The following is a 25,859-nucleotide window of genomic DNA, read 5'->3' as shown; positions in this document are numbered from 1 at the left end:
CTGCCTTAGTGCCAAATAAGTTATCTTTGTGCAAGAGGGCATCCAACAATTTAGATTTGACATGGTCTGGCAGGGGTTGTTCCTTAAGCCATGCATATCTTCTAATGACAGAACCAGTGACTGCTGCCCTGCAAGATGCTTCTAGGGAGTCAAAATCACAGTGCAAAGTGTGTTTAGTTACTTGACTTGCAGAATGCATTAAATCTTGTAAATCTTTAGATTCTGCCCAAGCAGGAAAGGAAGACATTTTTCTGTTTAAGGAGTTCCAAGGTATGTTGCTGAATTTTCAGCATATAGAACTGACAATTTATTGCCCCGATAGCTACAGTAGCTGAAGTGTAGACTTTTTTTTACCCCATCTGTCCAATGCTCGGGAATTCCTGTCTGAGGGGGTGGGATTCTTAGCAGAGGTTGCTTTAATCCCTTTTGGCCCTTGAGAAATGACCTCAGGGTCAGCTGTGGAATTTTTAAAAAGATATTTGTGTGAATCAGGGACTCTAAAGTACCTGCCTGGTTTTCTGGCAGCAGGAGGTAGGGCATCAGGAGTCGAGCTGGATTCTTGGAAAAACATCCTCCACAACATCCAGGACTGGGGGATGGCCAAGGGTCCGTGTTGTGGAAGATCTAGCAATTCCGACAGTCTCTTTTTAGACTGAGGGTAGTCCTGACTCTCCCACTGGAAATGCAAGTATGCAGGGTTTCCCCAAAGGAAAAATCCTCTGGGGGAGAGGCTGAAGGAATGGAGTCCTCTGCATCAGAATCCTCAAAGGTGGAGAGGGGTTGCATGTCTTCATAGTCAGATACATCAGATTCATCTGACTCTTGTTCAGATAAAACTACAGGGGACAGATCTCTTTTCCTTTTGGAGGGGGTAGCTTGGCTTCCCCTGATCAGCATGATAAGGTGTTCCGCCATTTTAAGCATTTGAGACTGCGGCAAAGTAGCAGGCTCCTGAGAGTGGGTTGTCGGTTTCTTGGGTGTGGTACGAACCCTGGGCCTTAGAAACTCAGTCATTTGTCAAAGAATGGTAGTTGCAAAAGTCGTCGGTTTGTGTCAAGATTCGGTAGTGCGAAGGACTTCCTCGGAAGCTGGTGCCTGCTCAGTGGCTCTGGACTCATCCAAGGTAGAGACGACCACAGGATCCTTAGCTGAAGAAGAGTTTTGCGGCATACCGGACTCCGAAAGGGTCTCAGTACTGGCCTGCAAATCAACTGAAGCGGGCATTAGGAGCTGTGAAAGCACCTCACTGAGTACCGCAGGACTGACTATTAGCTTAACGGAAGCATCGTCGGTAGGTTTAGACCTGTGCGTTCTGTCTCTGTCTTTATCTTTACGTTTTTTCGGAAGATCTGTGGACGGATGGCTTACCGAAGCCATATCGGAATTTGAGAACTGTAAACGAAAATATCTGGCTACAATAAGGGCCCGACGACGGATAGTTCTGGCATTGAACAGGGCACAGAAGCGACAACAGGGGACGTCGTGGTCTGGGCCTAAACAAGTGATGCAGCAAGAGTGGAAGTCTCGGTGTGGTATTTGCTTTCCACAGGCAAGACAATTTACTTTTTCTGACATTAGTTAGTGCAAGAAAAAGGGATCCCCAATGGGGTACTTAAGCTTTAGAAGACTTCAATTTCAATTCGGCAGATGAAAACTCAGGTAGCGCACTCATGCAAACTGCTTCTGCTTCGGACTCCACGGCAAGAAAGACTGATGTAATGGCACCGGCTGCCTTACTTTATACTACTGATGACGTGACATCAGTCCTCAAGCGACAGTAACCGATGCAGAAATACTAAGTTTCTGGTCTTTGGGCCGGCCGAGGGCTACCCTGGGAGGGATAACCCAAATGTGATGACTGCAAGAGTGAAACACGAAGAACACATTCCTTGCACCAGACCCCCCCCCCCGGTGATAAAACTGTTCAGTACTATTTCTGCCTTTTCTCTTTCTTGAAATGTACAAACCAATTACAAGGGCAAGACAGAGTCAAAGAATAGAGGCTGGATTCACAACTGAATCAAGACATTAATTTTAATGATCTCAGAAAGGGACCAAAACAGACAAGTGTGATAAGGAAAGGGGAGTAAAACAAGAGGTCCGAAAGATACCATACATTACAAAAAACAGCAACGGTGTTAACAAGGAAGGAAGGTGGTGAAGAAAGGCAGACATATGCAGGCAGGTGCTGAAAAGAGCACAACCATAACTATGAGAGGGCAGATCAGGTATTTAGTCACAACAGCAAATGTTAGTGAAGACAGGCAGTGGCTGACAAAAGAGCATTTACAGGCAAACAATGACCATCAATAACTAGAAGAAATTGAATGTAAAGCAATACAGTGGAGCACCTACTGAATATTGCAGGCTACAGTGACAAAGCAAAGAGAAGAGAAGCAACATTAGGGGGACGGGGGATAACGGACTGAACGGCATAATAAAGTCAGAAGGATCCTGCACAACCTCTAATAAGGTATATTATGGATTTCACCACATCAGAACAGAACAAGAGACTTGAAAACTAGATATGGAGTGGAAAGCTTAACGGGAAGGAAAAGCATTTCCTGCTCAAGGTTGTGGAAAGAAAAAAAACATGGGGGGGATTAGTTGGCCTGCATTCAATTCACAAAACAGAGACAGAGGACTGCTGGATGAAAAAGGCCAGAAGGATTGGGGGGAGGGGACAAAGCATCAAGCCAGAAAAATACTGGCAACAATAATGGAATACAAGGAACGCAAAGGGCAAGTGCAAAAAAACATGGGGAGTGTGCCAGCAAGGAAAGGTACTACTGGAGGGTTAGTGGCAAGCAATAGGCAACAAGCAGCCATAAACCTTATGAGAGCAACAGATGCGGATAGTGCCCTAGGATGGAAAGGTGAGGGGAGAAGTCAAGCTGACAGGTGTGTGTGTGTGTCTGTGGGCGGGGGGGGGGGGGTCGAGAAAGTGTAAACATGAAAAATGGTTACAATAATGCAGAAGATGAGGATGGACAGAATCAACCTTGGTTAAAAGGGCAAGAACTGCCCAATATTTACACCTGGAAAAAGTGGAAAATGGCCTCCTCAAAGAGACAAAATTAAAGATCAGTGATGTACCAAAAATAAAGCTAAAAAAGTGCCTATAAGAGACAACAGACCACATTAGATGGAGAAGGAAGAGAAAGTGGTAATCATCTTCAGGAATTAATAGAAATAACAGGAATAAAGGAAAGAAGAGTGAAAAAGGAAAGTGGCCAATATGAGTAGCACAACTGAAGGGAAATTCAAGTTAAGAACTTGGTTATATTCAACTGGACGTATAAGAGAATTTAAGTACCTTTTTATGCACAAAAATACAGTATTTAAATTGATTTAAACTGTGTATGAAGGAGTGTTGAAGGAATTTTTAACTGGTTATTCTGCTCTTCAGTAACTTGAACTAAAAGCTAGTGTTGGCTGAATTTTGTTATTTGCTAGTAATTACAGGTGGGGTAGCCACCATTCTTTGATTTCCTGTCCTTGCATATTTAAACTGGTGCATGTGAAATAATTCCTGCTTTAAAACTTCAGCTTGGCAAGCTAAGAACTTGGTTATATTCAACTGGACGTATAAGAGAATTTAAGTACCTTTTATGCACTTTTTTTTAAAAATACAGTATTTAAATTGATTTAAACTGTGTATGAAGGAGTGTTGAAGGAATTTTAACTGGTTATTCTGCTCTTCAGTTATCTTAGTGGCATTGAAACTGCAACTGAGTGCAGTGAGATCATATTCTGATTTCAGGCACTCCCCAAGGCACTCTACCTGTGTACAAGAGAGCAACTGGGAAATAGAAAAAAAAAAAATTAAGCTTTTTTCCTGCCTTCTTTTTTAAGTGGTACCAGACTATTTTTTAAGCTTATCCTCTGCCTTTCTTGTTAAGTGGTACAGACTTTTGTTGTTTTAGCCCCCAAGCCCTTCTGTGTTTGAGCACTCAAATCTGTTTCTTTGATCTCAGCGCTTGGGCAGAAAGAAAAAAAAAAAAAAAAAATTTCATCTGCTTTTACTGTACTTGTGTTTTTACTTACTTTTACTTTGCATCATCTTAAAATACTCAATTGTATTTATTACTGGGGTTTGTGGTCTGCACTGTTGTGGCAGAACAGGTAGCTTACATCCTTCTAGGTTGAGAACTGCTGATTGAGGGCTCAGTGTCTGTTATTCTAAAAGTGTATTAATTCTGGTTTAAGCACTTGGGCTTTCAAGCCAGTTATTTTACATTAAGATATCTGAACTGTTTCTTACTGAAGTTGGTGCCTTTTGTTGCTGTGGGCATAGACTGATTCGGGGCCTGCTGATCTAGCTTGTTTGTGTGTGTTGAGCACTAATCCAGACATTCTTCTCTAAAGTATTCAATGGTATTTATTACTGCTTGGTTGTAACTTGATTTAAAGCGTAGCTATCATTCAAGTTTTTGATTAAGCACTGGCGTCCAAGTGTATTAGTTCTGGTTTAGGCACTTGGGCTTCAGGCCAGTTATTTTACATTAAGAAGGTTCGTGTCTGCACTCTGTGGGAGAGGAAGAGGACTCTCTGCTTCTGAGCTGTGGAATTTTTGTTTGGTTAAAGGTAGTGCCTGAATAGTTACTTGTAACACATTGCACTCAAGTTACCTGGCACTGCTCACTAAAAGCAATTATATAAGTACTACTAAAAAAAAAAAGCACTACTCACTCCCCACTGGCCCCGTTTTCAATTAAGGATTCTAAGGATTCTAGCATGTCTAGCTGTCAGTTGGTCAGTTGTCCCAGTCCCCTCAGCTCCATCTGCTGGCAATCTTTATAAATCTTGAGGCAATGTTATAACTGCCTCATGTACACAGACAACCTCCCCCCTCCTCCCAGAGATGCAGGCTGAGCGCCTCAACTCTTGGACTGGCAAGACCAGAGGAGAAGGCAACTGAACCACACACCACACAAACCAGCCTCATGCTACATAATGCTACCCCTCCAAACACACAAACACACACACACACACATGAGTCTAATTCTTTTAAAAATAAACCTAAACAGCAGAGGCCTCCAAAGCACTAACCCAAACAACTGCAACCTCAAGACACCCACAAGCAACACATAAACCACAAAAGCAGCAAACCAGTCACAGCAAGTAGTAGCCCCACATACAACCAAACACACTTGTGATACACTGACGTACCATCACCAGAGACACACTGGATCACCACACAGGTGCTGAACAAGGAGCGTCACACCACATCTCACGCCAGAGTTGCCAGAATCAAACAGAATCACACAACTACGGGTCACTCCAGCAAGTACAAATGTAATACAAGTCATTGTACCAAGAATGATGCCACAATATAGAGACAAGATGATCAGCTTTAACAATTGGCTTAATGTCTGGTGTCATTCAAAGGATCCAGTGTGTTCTCACTGGATATGGATGACATGCTTGGATAAGCCACGCTACTTCTAAGACGCTTGCACTGTCACCCTGGATCTGGATGATATTGGCTAAGGCTCTTGCCACCCCCATAGTGCCTTTAGGCTCAAAAGGTCAAAATACTCCACCTAAACCCAAAATAAAAACAAAAAAATTGTAATGCTGCTCAATGCCAGAAGTCTAAATCTCAAATGCATCAAAATGCACTCTCTCAGTATGGAGAACATCGTATGGATCGATGTGATGCTGTAACCTGTAACTGGTTCATGAGCTGCACACACCCTGAGAGAGCATCATTTCCTATTAGGGTTTGCCCTCCCCAAAAATGCGACCACTCCATGTATCCGGGGTGTCATACTCACACCTCCAGGTTGGTGGCAACGAAGGGATACTCACACCAACCAGTTGGCAACAACGCAGGTGCAACTAAAACCAGGGAAAACCAAACAGGTGCAAAAACAACTTCAGGGCAAAACTGCTCTACAGCCAGTCAGGAACTGCTGTCAGGGTTCTCTCAAACTCAGGGAACCCCACAATGCCTCTGGAAGACACTCACTCATATAGATGTACTAGAACTCTCAAGTCATGGAACAGCTAGTCACTGTTCCTAATGAGAGAAATATACTAGATCTCATTGTCACAAAACAAACATGGACAAAAATCACACACCGGAAGTATATCCATTGGTGCTGATCATATCCAATCTCAATCTCACTGGAAATCCACATCCCCCACCCCCCCAAAAAGACCATAGTGAAGAACTTCTCTAAAGCAAACTTCACTACATACTAAGTATCCTTCAAGGCCCTGAGTCAGAGGTCACCACAAATTAAAACCACAACCTAAGCTATGGAAGCCCTATTCTGCCTTCCAGGACTGCCTCAGGATCAGGCAACTGTGGGCAATCCCAAATAAACCAAGACAAACTCTTTTCAGGCAAAGGTGGACCCCAGGACCCCCCAAACCATACAACCCAAGGACTAAAAGAGAACTTTTACAATATTTAAAGAAAATAAAAACAAAAGGGAACAAAGTCTGATCAAGAAAAATAAAAAATTCATAAATCATAAAAAATAATTTGGAATCAAAAATTGCAAAAGATCCCAAGGATGATCAGGAAAAAAAGGATCCTCAGTTAGGAACCTGGGTGAAACTCACAACCTGGCTGGAACAGATATGCTATGAATTAAAATCATCAAAACACAAACAAAAAATACTAAAAGACAGGTTCAACTCAACATTCACAAGCTCCCCCAAAGGAGACACCATCCCAGCCCTCCCCCCTAAAGGAGAGATCTCAAATGCATCTGAGCCGCCGAAAGTGAGCCCTCAAACACAGCATCAAATCTACCGCTGAAAAAAGCCGAAGGCTACACGAGCTAAATGAGGGGACCGACCCGCACTGTCGGCTGCCGCTGTTTAATCTAACGGAGGAAAGGAATTACGCCCAGCAGCTGGCGACGCAAGCCTGCGTCCACTTAGGAAGGGCACGCAGCACGACCCCTGGTACTACCGCTCATACCCTTAACAAGTGGCTCTAGCAACCGGAGTCATAGACAGGCTCACAATTTAATAAACAAAGACAGGGAAGCAGGGGACTTGCTCATAAAGTTTGCCTTTGTCAAGGGGACTTTGTGACTTTAGTTGACATTGGACTTCACTCCAGTTGGGCTTTGAATTGGGTCGGAAAACTTGCTCAGCTTCTTCGACTTTGCAACCAGCCACAGGCTACCCCACCTGGTATTGCAAGGCAACTTACTAGCCCTAACAAAAACTTGCATATTTCACATTACCACCCCACCTGGTATTACATTTATTCCCACAGGGGTGAGAACAAACCAGTGTCAGACAAGATGGGTTGCAAACTGGCTTAAGGACAGGGCTCATTAAGTTGGCTCCCTACAGCTGGGGTCCCTTCCTCAGAAGCACAGGCCACATGGGAGGACTTCAGGTCTTGGTCTCTATTTGTCCTGCATTACTGGCTCAGAAGTGGAAAGTGCATCGGCCATTGGAATTTATTGAAAGGACTCACGGAAACAGATAGCAGGTGCTAGTCCAAGGGACAGTTGTAACGGATATGGGAGAAATACCCTTCGGGAAAACAAAGGTAACCCCAAGCTACCATGGCCTGGGCAATTAAACCATGGCCATGAGGTTATCAGGGACCTGAACAAACAAGGTAACCCTCTTTGACAGGTAAGGTGGAAAACCACTAGTAGGGTGGCCTACCAGGCCCACCTGATCATGAAGGGATCTACATGGCCTTCTAGTTGACACATTGTCTCTGTAGAGGAACTTATCAGGACAACATTGCCCAATTCGGATCTCTATCATTCACACATCAGATCATAGACAGGTGCACAAATTGAGATCTATCAAAAGTTACTTCTGACAAGGATCCCCATTCGGAAATCCATCATATGCTACCTCACCAAACCAACTCCAGCTGTCGTGATACTCTCTGCTCCTCAAGGACATATGGATACCACATATAAGGCCATGTCCAACTCCAGAAGGAATGGACATGTCGTCACTCAAAATCCAAATCCACTGCTCCACTAGAGCACAAATATTAAACGCCCATACAATTCCAAAATAGACATCACCCAAGCACCTCCAAAATCCAAATCCACCAAAACCAAAACCACTGAAACAAGCTTTATTACACCTATAAAATCGGATACTCTGTGGAAGAGAAATCTATTCCTGTGGATCAAGAGAGCAGGTTTACTGAATATCATCCATCTAACAATAAGGGAAGGCAGATGGACTCTGTGACTCTGAAGTAGAGAAATGTGGGAGTGGTGGCCAATAATTTGGGGCTCTAATCTAAATGCCTTGGACTCTGTAGCCTAGTATAACAGACTGAACCCATTTTGCATGGCACAGCATTTTTCATAACATAAGTGAGGCAACATTCAATTTCTAAATCAGGGAGAGAGAGGAATCTCAGAAAAAAAATGTTGAGGCCTGGAACAGACATAACACAGACTAAATTAAAAGAGATAATGACATGACCTTAGATGACACCTACATAAAAAAGGGGAATGGTAGAAATACAATTCGAGTAAAATGAGACATTGGTAAAATAAATAAATAAATAATTAAAAAAAAGTAATTGACAGACATTTAGAATGAAAGGCAAGGTGGAAGGAAGCAGTTCCCATTTCCAAGAAAGAAATCAGAGCAACAAAATATTTCTTGATGAGAAAGGGAGATATGGGGATGTCTAAAAGGGGTAGAAACAGGGACTGAAGGCTGCACAATGGTTCAGTAATCTTATACAAAGAGATAGGGAAATTCGGGTTGTGCAAAGGGTTCTTGAGATGGACTTCAATGAAATGGACAGGAAAAAAGTGAAGACAGTAAGGGAAGGAATCTATCAGACACTAATAGATTAGCATCTGGACAGAAGACTACATTAGGAGGTGGATAATGCAGCAGGCAGGGAGGCACCATAGAATGCAACAAAACACTCTCTGCAAACAAGACAGGGATCTCAAAGCAATCCATAAACCTGACAACATATGTAAGGCAGATTCTCTAGTATGGAAGACGACAAATTAAACATGAGACACAATTGAGATGGACACCAAAGAAAAGGGAATGGTCTAGAACTGGGGCCTTCTTGTGGATGGTAGGGAGAATGCAAGGAAGTTTCTAGAGTGAAAATTCAAGGAGAAGACTACATAAATCACATCCCTAAAAAGGGTCAAGGAGGACAAAAAAGCAATAATGAGGTAGCAAACTTTCACAGAAATGTATGCAAACCAGACATGGGATAGACAGGACAGGTAGGAAAAGGAGAAGGCAAATAGTGGTACTTCAAAAAGACTGACAGCAAAGGAAGTAAGAGAAGCAATACGCATGAAAGAAACGGTGGTGTATGCTAAAGCTAAAGGCACTGGAAAAGTGATGTGAATATTATATTATTGAAATTTACTTCATGGTATGATTTTTTTATCTGATACAAGGCTTTATAAAATATGTACAAACAATGATATTACTTGTAATGACATATATAGATTTATCGGTCAATGAGCTGGTGCTGGGTTTGGTGCTCTTGTGTAGACTATGTGGGCTTGACTGGTTGCCTTGGTGGGAGTCAAACCCTGTACCTTTTGTTTTTGAGGTGGGCACTTTAACCCATTGTGTTGCTATTCCTTCCATTGGGTTTATGTTTATTTTTTGTAACTTTAAAAGTTAAATATATATTGATTGTGAATACTCATTTACATTTTATATTTTTACATTTTTATAAAATATTAATTTAAGTAGGAAAGTTTTAATGAAGTAACATGCTAAAAAGGTGTCTTTAATATAAGTATTTTAATATTCTTATACACTGCATTTATTTGGTGTGCAGATTAAAGGAAAAAAAAGGTGCTGGGCCACTTTAAATGCTGTTAGAAGGGGTGGGTGTGTACCAATGCATTGATGGGTGTTATTTATTTAAATTCTCTTGTTTGATTGTATCCATTTGTATCTGATGAAGTCTGCAGAGGCAGACAAAAGCACTTATATTACGATTCTTTTAACGTTTGCATTGAACAAAAATTTGGATCGGAGACAAGCTGTTGCTGTGAAGCTGCTTTACCTTGCTTTTCCATGGGTAAGATAAAGTTAAGGACAGAGGAGGAAGGATGGGAGATGCCAAGTTATGAAACTTATATAGGAGTTTTCAACAAAAGTCAATGGGTATGGAAAAAGAACCAAAAAGGAGAAAGACAGAGGCAAGTAAAAAAAAATAAGTTATGTTCTTACCATAAGATTCCATGTGAGTTGTTCATCTTGCCTTTGTTCTTACACGTGGGTATGGAGCTGATCCATCGGCTCCGAGTCGGCCGCTTTCCAAGCTCAAGATCTCGGAGTAGTTTGAGGCACAGTCTCTATCCCATGATGCTCTCTGACTAACCTCAGATCTAGTTTGCTGAACCCAGCAAGAAAGAATACCACTAAACATACCAATATGCCAAAAATATACACATGTATACATATATTTACAATTTGTAAGAAATACTCTGGCTGGAGTAAAGGACACTAGTTAGACCAACCAGACCACCAGTCATACCCATTCTTCAAGAACCTGGAGGGGGAAGGTGGGAGGGAGTGTAAGAACAAAGGCGAGATAAACAACTCACATGGAACGTTATAGTAAGAACAGAACTTCTTTATGTGAAGTTGTTCAATCTCGCCATTTGTTCTTACATGTGGGTAGCGTACCAAGCACCCTAATCTTGGGTGGCTCATGGGAGTACATTCCTGAGAACAATGGAACCAAAGGAAGCCCTGTCCACTTTGAATGAGTGATAAATGTATGAGGTTTGGACCAAGTAGCAGCTGCACAAATAGTGTCCAAAGGCAAATGGGCTGCATGAGCCAGAGATGTAGACACAGCCCTGGTAGAATGTGCTTTCACACTATGCTTTAAAGGTTGGTTGGTGGATGAATATATATATTTTATGCAATCAGATAACCACTTAGACAATGTAACTGTAGCTACAGGCAGCCCCCTTCTTATTGTCCGCATGAGAAACAAAGAGTTGTTCCAATTTCCTAAACTCCTTTGTTTTGTCCAAATAAAACCTCAATTGTCTGTGAACATCAAGTTTATGTAACATATATTCTAATTTATTCAAATGGTTTCTGAAAAAGGTGGGCAGCTCAATAGACTGGTTCAAATTAACCTCGGAGCAGACCTTGGGAAGAAAGGTGGGATTTGTCCTGAGACACACTCGTCGGGATGAAAAAACAGATACAGAGGCCTGATAGAAAGAGCTTGTAGTTCCGAAACTCTACGAGCTGAGGTAACAGCCACCAAGAATATTGTTTTCCAAGAAATGAACTTCAAGGGACAAGAAGATGCAAGTTCAAAGGGAGGAAGCATAAGCTGAGATAGTATTAAATTTAGATTCCAGGGGGCAACTGGTTGTCTGACAGGTGGCCTAAGGTGATGAGTCCCTTTCAGAAAGGCTTTACATAATCTGTGAGAGATCAGATTAGAGCCCTCAAATCCCAGGTGAAAATTGCATATTGCAGCCAATTGAACTCTTACAGTGGCCGCTGCTCCACCTTCATGAAAAAGCATAGTCAGAAAATCCAGAACAATATCAATAGGAGCGACATAAAATGTTGAGAGGTCCAATAAACAAAACGCTTCCATTTGCTGTTGTACAGTTTTCTGGAGGAGACTAGAATATGTTGCACCGTGGAAGACAAATTATATGACCTGGCTAGGTTGGGAAGTGGAGCAGCCAAGCTGTCAGTTTGAGGGACTGAAGAGAGGGGTGAAGAACTCCTGATGAGTGAGTCAGAAGGTCTGGCACTGGGTCCAGAAATCAAGGTTCTTCCAGTTGATATTGATAAAGGAAAGGGAACCATATCTGCCGAGGCCAAAAGGGGGCTATCAGAATAACAGTCCTTCCCAAGCTTTTTGCTTTCTGTAAAAATCTGGGGATCAGTGGGGTTGAAGGAAAGGCATAAAGGAGACCCGAGGGCCAATCATGTACGAGTGAATCCCTTGGGCTGAGGGGGATTCAGGGCAAAGTAGCTTCTGCATCTGGCATTCAGCGGGGATGCAAAAAGGTTGCAGCAAGGCTGGCCCCATCTGCGCAATATCATTTTCGCCACGTCTTCTTTGACGGACCACGTGTGGGGCAACAGAATTGCTCTGCTCAGTTTGTCCACTATCACACTGGATTTTCCCGGGATGTGCGTTGCTATCAGAAAGCGCCCGGTGGATACAGCCCACTGCAAAATTCTCAAGGCTTCTCAGCATAAGGGGTAAGACTTGGTTCCCCCCGTTTGTTGATGTACCAGACCACCGGCATGTTGTCCGTCTGGATCGCAATCGTCTCCCGAGGCAGAGAGTCATGGAAGTGCTGCAACGCTAAAAGCACCGTTCTCAACTCCAGGACATTGATGTGCAAATGAGATTCCATCTCTGACCAGGTACCTTGGGCAGTTCTTCCCTGAAAAAGCCCCCCCCCCCAATCAGGGAAGCATCCGTGGTCAGCGTGGCTACGGGAGTGGGAAGTACAAATGGTCGCCCTATCGTCACCTGGTGACTGTTCAACCACCAGAGAAGGTCCTTCTTGCAAGCGTCTGTCAGTAGAATCTTGAAAGACATTGGGAGCTGTTGATAGGACCACTGGGTGAAAAGCAACCATTGGAGTATCCTCATGTGCATCCGTCCCACAGGAACCACTATGAGGGTAGCTGCCATGGTGCTTAATAGCTTTAAAAACTGAAAGGCAGGTACTCTCTTTTCTTTTAGCAAGCGGGACACCTGATTTCGTAGAGAGATAACTCTTTCTTGAGGTAATCTGACCAAGGCGTTGGTGGTGTCTAAGTCTGCTGCGATAAAGGAGATATGCTGCAATGGTAATAAGGCAGATTTTTCAAAATTTATGGTTATTCATAACAGAGATTGATCGTATAATCCCTGGAAAGAATGAGCTGATGCCTGGTGGTGGCGGATAGGAGAAAGTCGTCCAGATACAGAAACACCCGGAATCCTAGACGCCTCAGGTAAGCCGTAACCACTGCCATGCATTTGGTGAACACTCTGGGGGCTGAGGTGAGAACAAAGGGCAGTGCTTGAAACTGGTAGTGACTGGCCCCCAGCCGGAAACGCAAATGATCTCTGGATGGTCTGGCCATTTTGATGTGGTAGTACGCATTTTTGAGATCTAAAGAGCACATCCAATTACCCGTTCCCAAGAACGGGAGTATCGACTAAAGCGTGACCATCTGGAACTTTTTCTTCTTTACAAAAGCATTGAGCTTGCTGAGGTCTAAAATGGGCCTCCAGTCCCCCGTTTTCTTTAGAACTAAAAAGAATCTGGAGTAACTTCCGGATCCTATCTGGTCCGCCGGGACTGGCTGGATAACTCTTTTTTTTTTTTTTGGATTTTGGATAGCTAGCAGCTGCTTGTGACGCGGGGTGGGTGGAACATCTGGGATTCTTGTTCTGACTGGCGGGGACTCTAAAAAGGGAATGATGTAACCTCTGGTAACTATGCTTTGTACCCAAGAATCTGATGTAATTCGTAGCCAAGCATCTGGGTACAAAGTCAAGTGACCCCCGACTGCCTCCAGAGTAGGACAGTCAGGTCTCCTCTCAGGAGCGCTGATAAGGCTTGCCAGAGAACTGCTCCTTGTCATCCTGGTTTTGCATCCCCTTCTGTCGCCAAAGCGGCGTCTTCTGTTATTGGCCTCTCCGCTGCCCCTGAAGGGGGGCTCAATACGTGTGTTCTGGAAAGCTCCTTGGGACTTCCGGAACCACATTTTTCCACCTTTCTGCCCTTTGGGGTATGGTCTAGTAGGGGTGGAAAAACGGACTCCTACAGCAGATAGTCTTTCCTTCCTGCTCACACCTAGTGAAAGTCTCCTTGACTTGGGGCCCAAACAAAGAAGAGGCATCAAATGGGTTGTTGACAAAGGCAGACTTGAAGGCTTCCACAAAGGAGCATAAGTGCATCCAGGACGGTCTCCGCAAAGCTATCGCTGAACCTGCTGCTCGACTCGACCCATTGGCTGCATAGAAAATGAGCCACGTGGACGAGTTGACAATGGAATTAAGGGTAGAAAGCTGAGCCGTCACCTTTTCAGAAATAGCTTCATCTGTGTTACCCTTTAGAGTATCTCCAAGTTCCTGGAGGAGATCTCGTTGAAGACGGGTAAAATGGGTTAAACAGTTAAACGATCTCATGGCAAATGTTGCAGAACTAAAAATGCGTCTCTCATATCTGTATCATCATCCTAGAATCTCTATTAGGAGGGATGGACAGTAGAAGAGGTCTCTGACATCTCTTTCTTGGTGGCCGCCGCCGCCACTACCATGGCATCAACAGGGACTCCTTTAGTGAGGTACCGTTTGTCTTGAGGGGAAGTGATGAACTTATTGGGCCTCCGAGGGACTGGTTCTATGGAATCAGGGGACTCCCAAGCCCTTCGAGCAACCAGTTCCATCAGTTCGTCGAAGGGCAGAGTAACCCAGGAGGTGGAAGGTTGAGACCCAAAGGCCTTCAGAAGCACCGACATCCTCAGTAGGGGTAACGGACTGCCAGTCACCCCTCTGTTTCAGTATTTCCAGGATGTCCACAAAGGAGACATCCTCCGAGGGGGACCCTTCTGAATGCTCTAAGTCAGTGTCTGATGTCAAAGATTCCTGAGGGGAATCCAAATGCCTTCTCTTGCAAACTCTCTTTCTGGGGACTTCATCAGTGGGAGCATCTGGTGAAGTCTCAGTAGAGCAGGGTTCACCCAAAGGGGTTACCCTGAGGCTCTGGGTCTCGATGCTTAGTAGGAAAATGCGATGTAGAGGGAGAAAGTACAGTTTTGTACCTACCATAAATGTAGATGTCCGAACAGGAGAGCATCTGCAGTCCTAACAAATGGGTTGTCCTGTCGTCAGGCAGCCGGATTCCTTTTCAAAGTCTGGGTCTGGCCTCGGCTGGTGTTGCACTTCACCTGACGTCATCTCTGCTGGTCTTCGGGTATAAAGGCATCAGCCGACGCCATTTTCCTCAGTGTTTCTTGCCCCAGATGCCAGTTGCCCTCTTGGAAAGCTAAATTTTGGATAAATGCCAATGTTTCCAAAAAAGTAGAAGGCAAACACAAAAAATAAGCATGTATGTACATATATACAAACAAATACACCATAAGAGATCCCCAGCTAGCTATTAGAGGGTAAATACCCTAGGAGTACCACAGAGGGAAGGAGGGTAGGTCTTGACTGCAGATGCTATCCTGTTCAGACATCTACATTTATGGTAGGTACAAAACTGTACTATGTCCTTCAAGGATGCATCTGCAGTCCTAACAAATGGGTAGAATACCATAGCCAAACTAGGGAGGAGGAAGAAGAATTATGGTGTAGTTAGGGTCCCTTGCAAAACAGCAGTGGCAAAGCCTGCGATCTAGAGTATAGAGGTAAGTTATAATGCTTGGCAAATGTATGCACGGAGGTCCAAGTAGCGCACAATAATAAACCTTGGTAGCCCCTCAAGAAAGCTGTGGTAGTGGCTGTAGCCCTTGTAAAATGAGGCCTTATGTTCTGTGGAATTTGCTTTCCATGGTAGGAGTAACAGAATCTTATGCAATTTCCTATCCACTTGGAGATTGTCTGTTTGGAAATTGCTTTTCCTTCCCTTCCTGTTGCATAAGCTACTAGAAGCTGGTCAGTTTTCTATTGCCTTGGTTCTGTCCAGGTAGTAGCACAACTGTCTGTGTACATCCAAGGTATGCAGCAGTCTTTCCCTGTTCTGTGGATTGGGAAAGAAGGTAGGTAGGTGGATTGCCTGGTTTAGAGACACTCTGGATACCACCTTAGGCATAAATGTAGGATTAGTTCTCATGGACACTCTATCTTGATGGAAGATTAGGAAGGGTTGTACTGCCATTAAGGCCTGTAGTTCCAAAACCCTCCTTGCTGAAGTAATTGCCAGTAGGAAAGCAGTTTTCCAGGATAGGTGTTGAAGGTCTGCTGTTGCTGCTGGTTCGAATGGAGGGAGTGTCAATTTTTCTAGCACAAAGTTCAAGTCCCATGCTGGTAATGGTGGTTTCCTAGGAGGTGTAACATTCTTGATTCCTCTGAGGAACTGCCTGAGTAGAGGGTGTGAGAAGACAGGGGATCAAGCTGTATTCTGCAGAAATAGCTGATGCATGTATCTTGATGGAGGAATAGGACAGGCCTGTATGGAGAAGCTCTGCCAAATACTCCAGGATGTTGGCAATATCTATCTTTGACACATCTTTTCCTCTTTCAGAACTCCAAATGACAAACCTTTTCCATTTTCCTGCATAGTTCCTTCTTGTTGAAGGTCTGGCCTCAAGGATAATGTCTTTAACCCTTTGGGATAAATCTGTTAGTTTCTTATGTAATGTTCCAGGCAGTCAGTTGTAGAGTTTTCAGGTTTGGATGCATGATGTTGTAGTCGCTCTGAGTTAACACCAAAGGAATCAGGGGTAGTGTCCACGTTCCTCCCCGAGACATGCTCCTCAGCAATGGATACCAATGTTGTCTTGGCCAATTTGGAGCTATCAGAATTATCCTTGGACGTTCCTCTTTGATTTTCAGTAGTACCTTGTGCATCAAAGGAACTGGTGGGAATGCATATGCTGTCAGGTCTTTCCAACTGAAGGATAGAGAGTCCACCTTCCAAGCCAGTGGGTGGTATGTCCTTGTGCAGAATTTCTTGATCTGGTGATTGAGTGGGGATGCGAATAGGTCTATTTGTGGCATTCCCCATTTTTTGGTAATGGCCTTGAAGATGTCGGGGTGTAGCATCCATTCGTGAGCATCCGTGGTAGTTCTACTTAACATGTCTGCTAGGATGTTTTCTTTTCCCGGTACAAATATTGCCTGTAACTGAATGTTGTAGCTCAGAGCCATATTCCATAGGTCCAGAGCCAGAATGAGTGCCTCCCTGTTTGTTGATGTACCACATGACTGTGGTGTTGTCTGTCCTTATCAGTAATTGGCCTTCTTTGAGAAATGGTCTGAAATTCTGGATTGCTAGTTTTACTGCCAGCATTTCTTTTTGATTTATGTGCAGGTGCAGTTGATCTGGAGTCCATAATCCTTGAATGCATTTGTCCAGCATGTGGGCCCCCCAACCTAGGTCTGAGGCCCCCAGATGGTTTGGCTTGCTTGAATGTTGTGGAAGGGCAAACCTGGGTTTGACTGGCATGCTTGAGCCCACCATAGGAACTCTTGTTTCAGGCATGGGATTAGTGGTATTTCGGTTTCGCTGTGCCTGTGTTGAGACCATAAATTCTTTAGGTACCACTGTAGCTTTCTCATATGCAGTCTGGCATGGGGGACCAGGATTATGCATGATACCATGAAGCCCAAGGCCTGCAGTACTTTCCTTGCTGTTAGTTTGTTCTGTTTTGTTAATGCCAAGAAGTAAAGAGGGAGATGTTCTTGTTTTTCTGCAGTTAGGAATGCCATCTGTTTTACTGTGTCCAATTCTGCACCCAAGAATGTTCTTGTTTGGGATGGTATCAGTCTTGACTTTTTTAAATTGACTGTGTATCCCAGGGCTTGTAGTAAGCAAATGACTCTTTGTAAGTCTTGTGTCAGCTTGCTTTTGTTGTCCGCTTGTATCAGGCAGTCGTCCAGGTATGGATACATTTGGATTCCCTGTAGCCTGCAATGAGCGATTACTGATGCCAGGCATTTTGTGAATACTCTGGAGCAGTAGATAAGCCAAAGGGCAATGCTGAGAATTGATAATGCTCTGATCCTGCAAGAAATCTGAGGTATCTTCTGCAATTTGGTCGTATGCCTCCTTGAGATCTAGAGTTACCAGCCAACACTCCTTGCCCAGCATGGGAAGAAGTTGCTGTAGGGTCAGCATTTTGAATTTTGGAACAATGATGAATGTGTTTAAAGCGGACAGGTCGAGAATAGGTCTCCAACTTTTCTTTTCTTGGTACTAGGAAGAGTCTGGAATAAAATCCTTTGCCCTGTTCTGTAGGTGGCACCCTTTCCACAGCTCTCATCTTTATTAATTGAGCTATCTGTTTTAGAGCTTCTGTTTTTGATTTGGTGGTAGGTTTGGCATTCCTCTTTACTGGTAAGGTGTGGAAATGAAACCTGTAGCCTTGGTCTATAGTTTGCAAAATCCACTTGTCTCTTGTGATATAGTGCCAATTTTTGAAAATAAGGCTAACTTTCCTTCTAAGGGTGCTGCTATTTGTTCTCTGGAAGGCGGTGTCAGAGCCAAGTCACTGTGTTTGTCCTGTTGTAGTGGCAGTGGTTGTGTCTGTGCCTCGTTGGTTATTGCCTTGCCATTGGCGTCCTCTGTAGGCACCTCCTCTGTTTTTATTTCTGCCTCTGGAACGCCTATTCCTGCCTCTCTGAGATTTAGAGGAGTCTGGAAAGGACCAATTTTTGGAAGGCCAGTTTCTGCTAAACCTTGGGGGCTGAACCTGTAAGAAATCTTTAACTGTTTGTACAGATTTTGCCTTCTCTTCCATTTTCTTCATTACTTGCTGGGCAGGAGAACCAAATAGACTGACCTTATCCATAGGAGCATCTAATAGTTTTGCTTTAACATGATCCGGCAAGACCTGTTCTTTCAACCATGCATGCCTTCTTATCACTGTGCCAGTCATGGCTGATCTAAATGAAGCCTCCAGTGCATCATAGCCACATTTTAAAGAATGGTTACTAACCTGCTGAATGTTATTCACCATTTCTAAAACATATTTCTTATCTAAGGAATCATCAGAGGACAGTTTCTTAGTTAACTGATCAAGCATAAACTCTTGGTATTGGATCATATGAAACTGACAGTTCAAAGCTCTAGCTGAGAGAGTAGCAGAGGTGTATACTTTTACCCCATCTCTAAGGACCTGGATTCCCTTTCAGAAGGGAGAGGGTTTTTCACTGAGGTTGAAGCTACTGCCTTAGGCCCCTGGGAGATAGTCTCAGGATCTGCAAGGGGAGCCTTGTATAGGTGGTGATGAGTGTCCGGTTCCCTGTAAAACCTATCGGGCTTGGCAGGGCTGGAGGTAAAGTATCAGGAGCAGTGCAAACATCATTAAATGCATCATCCACAACAGGAAGAACTGGAGGTATAGCTAAGGGCCTATGTTGCGGTAAGTGTAGAAAGGTCCTAAGCCTTTTTCTTGAATCTGAGAAATCTTGTCCTTGCCATTGGAATTGCTCTCTCATGGCATGTAAGGTTTCCCCAAAGGAAAATTCCTCTGGTGGAGAGGCAGAAGGAATAGATTCTTCAGCATCGGAATCTTCATAAGTAGAAAAAGGAGCCTCTGGATGGTCTGTATTGTCTGAAACATCAGAAGAGTCATCTGAGGACTCTGGCTCAGGGGGCTCTGCTCTAGATCTCTTTTCTGGAGGTTGAGAGGCCCTGTCTGGGTGAGATTGGGATCCCCTTATTAAAGAGATGAAATCCTCTGCCAGAGTAAGCATCTGGGAACTGGAACTGGGCCTGTGAGAGGGGGGCTTAACAGGTACAGATTTAGCAGTTTTGGCTACTTTAGCCCTGGCAAAGGCCTTTATAGACATGGCTGCAGGAGGCCTAGCAGCACCACGTGCTGGGGTAGAGACATCCAAAGGGATGGTGTCCGATAATTCTAGAGAAACCACATTAGTAGGCAAAACTCCAGAGGCCGATTCAACTAGGGTAGCAGGAGCCTTGGTAGTAGTCATGGATTCGGCTGTAGATTGACCCCCGCTTGCGTGGTTTCGCGGCGGAACGATTGCTCCGCGTTTGCTGTGGTTTTTTTTCGCCGAAACACCGCCAAGTTTTCTTTCTTCGTGATTTTTAACAATTTGAGAAGTCGGAGGATTAATCTGATCCTAAAACTGTTCAGCAACTCCGACCACGCCTAGCGCTCGTCCGTTGAAAAAGAGCACAGGCTAAACAGGCTGCTACGCCGTGGTCTGGGCCTAAACAAGGTAAGCAGTAAGAGTGGAAATCTTTATGAGGTATTTGTTTCCCACAAGTTAAACAGTTATTCACTTTTTCTGACATCGGCTGAGGCAAGAAAGAGTCCCCAACGGGTACTTAGCTTTTAGAAGTCTTCGGCGTAGTATTCGTAGTAGTAATCTCTGGATCTGACCACAGCTTCTGCTTCGGCGCCACGCGCAAGAAAGACTGAGGAAATGGCCGGCTGATGCCTTTATACCCAAGACCAGCAGAGATGACGCCGGGTGAAGCGCGACACCAGCGAGGCCAGACCCAGACTTTGGCTGCCTGACGACAGGACAACCCATTTGTTAAGACTGCAGATGCATCCTTGAAGGACATCGTGGCATTTTAGGGGAGGAAGAGGAGAGACCTGAGGAAGTGAGGGTCTTAGCAGACATTACCCTCTTTATGGCATCGAAGGCATTGGAGTCTTGACCGAAGGAATCCGCCAGTTCCAAGGAAGACAGCGGCTTCCCTGGTGCCAAGACCAAGGGCTCCGATACAGAGGACGGAGCCGAGCTCATCTGCGCCAAGGCCTCAAGAGGAAGGGTCGGAACTGATGTGTTGGTTCGACTCTCCCCTCCTCGGAACCGACGAGAGTGTCAGCTCCGAGACTCTTCGAATGGCACCGAACAGATCAGGGTCGGAGCCGAAGTCACTGGGACAGGACTCGGCTCCACAGGTTCCACAACCATCAGATCTTCCACCTCCAGCTCTGAAGGCCTAGGTAAGCTCGGAGTAGTCATCACAGGCAATGGGACAGTAGTAGGATTCGAACCCAGTTGGAACGAAACCAAAAGTAATTTAGCCAATGCCGGGTTTTCTAAGAGCCTCTGTACCACACGGTTCACATCGATGTCTGAAAGGGTCCTAGAAGAACGTGTCGAAGGGACCGAAGAAGCCAGAGACCTGAGTATTGGAGACTTCAACACCTCTGACACCAGCTCCAGCACAGAGGATTGGCTCCAAAACATCAGTTCGGTGCACGGCTCCGATGACTTAGGAACCGGTGACTGCACCCTAACAGAGGTGCTCGGTACCGAGGGCCTGGGTTCCGAGGACACACTTGAAGACTTTGACCCTTTCGAAGACTTGAAAGTCTGGTCAGTCTTATCCCAAGGCTTCCTGAAATTCAGGTTTCAACAGTCCTCTATCAATTAACTTTCTTCTTCTTTCAAGTAATACTCTGCCACTAAAAGAGTGGCAGATAGAACAATCCTCCTGTAAATGCACAGGTCCTAGACAATAAACACAAGACACACGATTGTCCATAATAGACATTTTCTGCCCACAGCCGCACCTCTTGAAACCTGACTTCTGCTTCTCTTTTTGGTCAGCCATAATATCAAACAGCACACAATTATCAGATCCCTGATAATAAAACAAAACGTTACTATAAAGAGTTCAAGACTGTCGAACTTGCTACAAGCACACAATCAGAACCCAAAAAAAAAAATATTTATATCAAAATATTTATTTAAATATTTATAGCAAAATAGCAAAAGCACACTATCTAATATGACTAAATATACAGGAATAGGGAAATCCAGTTGACAGAGCCCTGTTCAATTGTAGTAGTGAAGCACGTAAGTGCCTAAATGAAAAAAGGGGCAAGACCCAGGAGCAACCGCTCCAATAACACCAACACAGCAAAAATCCACACAACAAGAGGAACACAGTCCTAAAAAAATAATCGGAACAGACTAACTGTAATAAGAATACTAACTCTATGTAAACTATATGTACTATTTGTCAAAAGACAGAAAAAGAAATATACTGGCCCGAGCTCTCTGAAGAACTTGCGATCTGTTGCAGTGGCAAACTAGATCTGAGGTTAGTCAGACAGCATCATGGGATAGGGACTGTGCCTCGAGCTACTAAGAGATCTTGAGCTTAGAAAGTGGCCAACTCAGAGCCGATGGATTGCCTCTGTACCCACGTGTAAGAACAAACGTCGAGATTGAACAACTCCACATCAATAGTTTTCATGCACAATGCCTCAAAAGATTAGGTATCTCTTTGAAACTGAGGATAATAGCAGGCATACAAATTAAATGGGAAAATAAAACCAAGAAGAAAGATGACTGATCTAAAGAAAAGTTCCTGAGGGAAGAATGGGGATGGAAAAAGTTGAAAATTTCAAGGAGTCAAGGCAGGAAGGGGAAGGATTAAAAGTAATCACCGAGAAACAGAAAGAGAGCAAGGATGGCATCTGAAGGCAGGACAGTGAAGAAATTTCTGGATGAAGAAACCGCAAGAAATAGGACAACACATTGCTGGAAGCTGTCACTTCTAAGAAGGCTGCACACTGAAACTAGTTGATTATAGCTCTCCCAGTGTGAAAACTGCAGCTGTAAAAAAAAGTAATTAAAGTTATGAACATGGAATACAACTCAGTTACTTGGTTTGAAATGACAATACCCAGATGCCAGCAAAGAAGAAATCTGAAGAAAGTAACAGAATATGAACCATAAAGGAAGAGAAAAATCTAGCTGAGCAGAATTGTGCAGTTATTCAGCAAGAAGCAGTGCAAGTTTCAGCTTTGATATGGAAAACAGCTTTCAGTAATTTAGACAAAAATGAATCAAATGTACATATAGGTGTTTAAAGTAAGTGAAACTGAAGGAATATATAAAATAACAAAATGAAGGAAAATAGAAGCTTTAGCTAGCTATTTAAGTGAGCTGATAAAAATGAAAAACTTAGAAGTTGAAATGAAGAAAGGCTGGTTGAGTATGAGGCTTCACAAGAACTGCAGATTAAAAAAAAATGTGTAAATTATGAATTCAGTGATTTTCTGCTGTACCAAGAGAAACTAGAAGGAAAACACTATTAATTTTATGAAAGTACAAATAAGCAACTGAACTAATGTGCTATAGCAGAATTTATTAACTGAGAAAAGCACTGTACGTATGCTCCTGACCACTGATGTAATCCTACCAGCGGAAAGAGTTGCTCCTGACAACATTGTGGCAGAAAAGTATTAAAAAAATAGAACAGTGTTTGTGAAAAATGATTACTCACTTTACACCTAGCAAAAGAGAAGGACGTTTATTCCAGCAGTCAGGGAATGCTGACAGGCAGGTGTTTGATCCAAGCTGCTGTAGTCAGCTGTCTTCAGATTTTTTTTTTGGCAGGTGGATCAAAGACATTTTATGATGCAGAACAGGCATAGTAGGAAATTGAAAAAAAAAAGTTTAGTCAACAAAGAGTGAGCTAGCAAACTGTAAGGAACTCAACTATGCATTCTTCTGACAACAACAAAGCCTATATAGGGACACTTGCCGAAGAACCCCTTTACATTGTTCCAAAATAAATGCTTGATTGACAGAAAAAAAAAAAGCACGGGAGCTGACTAAAAGCATCAGGAGTACTCTGTATTTGAACCAGAACTGCTGTTGGAGGTGACCATGAAGAATACCAGCAACAGTGTGAAATTAGTGAATAAATGTGAGACTGCAAAATATAAATTCCATCAAATGTAGGACTGCACATGTGAAATGTGGCTTAGTAAGTAGTAGTGCCTGAGAAAGACTGGAATTTTGCTGACTGGCAAACCGGTGTGTGAACTGCAAGTATTTACCCCACTTTATTTCATTAACATTTAGAAGACTAAAGGGACTGAAAAAGTAAGTGAGTAAAAGTTGTTCTTATTAACATCTATATAACAAGGTCATGAAAACTGCATGCTGTATTGTGAAACAGTGTTTTTAGGGTGCAGTCAGAGGTATTTCAAATGTAAGAAGGTGGATACTTAAGAGCGACTGCTGCATATGCTAAATCTATTAATGCAAGAAGGCATTTTTTTTCTTCGTTCTTGTCGAAACTTTATGACCTCACGCAATTAAAGACAGCAAAACAACTTACAAATCAGCCACCAAACTCAAAACTTGTCGAAGAATATGTTTACTACCAAAAGTAGGTTAAAAAGATCCACAATTTAACTCTTTCGTCTAACACTAAGATATCAGAACAATGTATGTACTGCTTGTGGAAGCCATATTAAAACTTAAGTGTAGAAGACACACCTCCCATGTAAACCAATCACAACATGTTGTAGCCGAAATCAGTGTGAAACAGAAAAAATAAAGTAACACTAAAAATAAGTCAAAACTTTTAAAACCTGAACCAAAACACAATTACAAACCAGCTGGCTCTCCTTTTTAGTTCACTGCTGATAGAAATACTGTCATTTAAACCGGGAAAGTTGGTAGCATCCAGCTTAAGCTGCCATGTCATTTCCCGGTGAAGCAGTTTGTTCTGCCAGTCCCCTACATAAGGAGAATTTTGTATTAGTTCAAGAACTAGAAATGTAAACTTGGTGAATTTGTCACAAACAGAATGCCTGGCCTGTGCACTTTCACTGTCCTTACACTGGATACTCTACACATGTTGATAGATATGCTTGTTCAAAATGTTCACATTTTTTCCAACATAGAAAGCGGGACAAAATGCACATGTAGCCAGGTAAATAACTCTTTCAGAAAAGCAATTAAGTGCCATCATGCACAGAAGAATCAAATCTACTTAAAAGGGTGCAATTGTAACAAGTGTTTATGAAAGGACACAGATGACAATGCCCACATTTCCTGGTAGATAAAAATCCCTTGTGATGATCAATAGGTTTCTCAAGAAGGGATTTTATGTCGCATTTATTTTTATAGGTAAATGATGGTGGTGTAAAAAAAAACTGATGCTTTCACCGCACTGTCGCATGAACCAGTTCTTCTGCAAAATCTTTTCAATGTCCTTGACATCCAAAGTGTAATGCAGGACCATACTGGTTTGGCCAGTAAAACCTGTTTGATTCTCTTTCTTGAGCTGATTCAGGCCTTTCTTGATGATGGGGGCATATTTAGTATTGCTTTCTGCCCATATCTCACTTCTGATTGAATCCAGAAGTGGTGGGGGGGGGGGTAGCCATGGTCCAAAAACATGGATCTTAGAATGTTGAATTGTTCAAGACGCACTAAGTTACCCAAGGTCAACTGAGAGATTCTGATAAACTGGTAAAAAAAAGAAATGTGTTACAATAAGTGGATTTCTTGTAAATCCTGGTAGTGAATTCTTCATTAACTCATTTTCTGATGTCAATGGCAAGATAACGAATCTGGTTATGTTCAAAGGAATATGTGAACTTTAAAAAGGAGATGCTGGCTTGTAGCTGTAGTATGAATTCTTCAAGTTCATCGACACTTCCTTCCCAAAATGATAAGTAGATCATTGAGATATCTGAAGTAGCCAGCACACTTGGAAAAAAGGGGGAGTTTAAAAATGATTCTAATTCACATTTTAATAAGACAGCAATTGCAAATATGGGTGCGCATGTGGCCCCCACAGCCAGTCTGCTTGTAAAAGTCACCCTTTCAGAAAGTTGTTTAACACCAAGTCCATGAACTCACTAACCAATTCAAAATCTGTTTCAGAAGGTAAGCCAAATCGCTTTACAAACTCTCTGAACCACTCCAACCCAAGGTCATGGGGTATTACTGTAAATAAACTTTGTATATCACAAGTAACCAAAAGGGATTCATCTTTTGCTGGTATTCCCTTCAGTTTATCCAGAAGGTCCCATGAGTCTCTTGCAATGTGTGGGAAGGAAACAAACAGGTTTTCAATTTTTGGTGTATAAACTTGGCCAGAGACTCTGTAACTGACCCACTAGCAGCTACAATTGGACATAAAAGGGGGGGGGGTCAGATGGATAGGGGTGGATTTTGGGAATGCCAAAAATCTTTGGAATAATAGGAAAATCCACTCTAAGGAAGTCGTATAAGCCTTGTGAAATTTTAATGAATAACAGCAGCTCGTCCAGTGCCACTTTAATGACCCCGAAGACTGTACTGATTTAATTTGTGCAAACAGCACTGTACACACAATCATCATGCAGAAGATGTAATATATACCCATAGTAGTCAGCACTATCCATAATAACTAGGCACCCACCTTTGTCCAGTTTATGCATCTAATATTGTAATTGTGGGTAAATTG

General features: G+C 43.2%; 1 protein-coding gene across 4 annotated transcripts in view; it reads right to left on the bottom strand.

The window, feature by feature from the left end:
• The window catches only part of OTUD5 (OTU deubiquitinase 5), a 1,783,333-nt gene that overhangs the window by 18,417 nt on the left and 1,739,057 nt on the right, over positions 1 to 25,859 (bottom strand). Inside the window, exon 9 of one of the 4 annotated variants that reach the window (XM_044080262.1) lies at positions 22,961 to 22,983. The exons of the other annotated variants lie outside the window; for them this stretch is intronic. Coding sequence (XP_043936197.1) covers positions 22,976 to 22,983 — 8 coding nt within the window. The 3' untranslated portion in view covers positions 22,961 to 22,975. Of the gene's footprint in view, positions 1 to 22,960; positions 22,984 to 25,859 lie in introns of those variants that run through there. 4 annotated transcript variants of the gene reach the window in all.

Source organism: Protopterus annectens, chromosome 8.part0 (assembly GCF_019279795.1).
Source record: "Protopterus annectens isolate FY-2018-M chromosome 8.part0, PAN1.0, whole genome shotgun sequence".
NCBI classification, from domain to species: domain Eukaryota; kingdom Metazoa; phylum Chordata; order Ceratodontiformes; family Protopteridae; genus Protopterus; species Protopterus annectens.
This window is presented reverse-complemented; position numbering and strand designations above follow the sequence as displayed.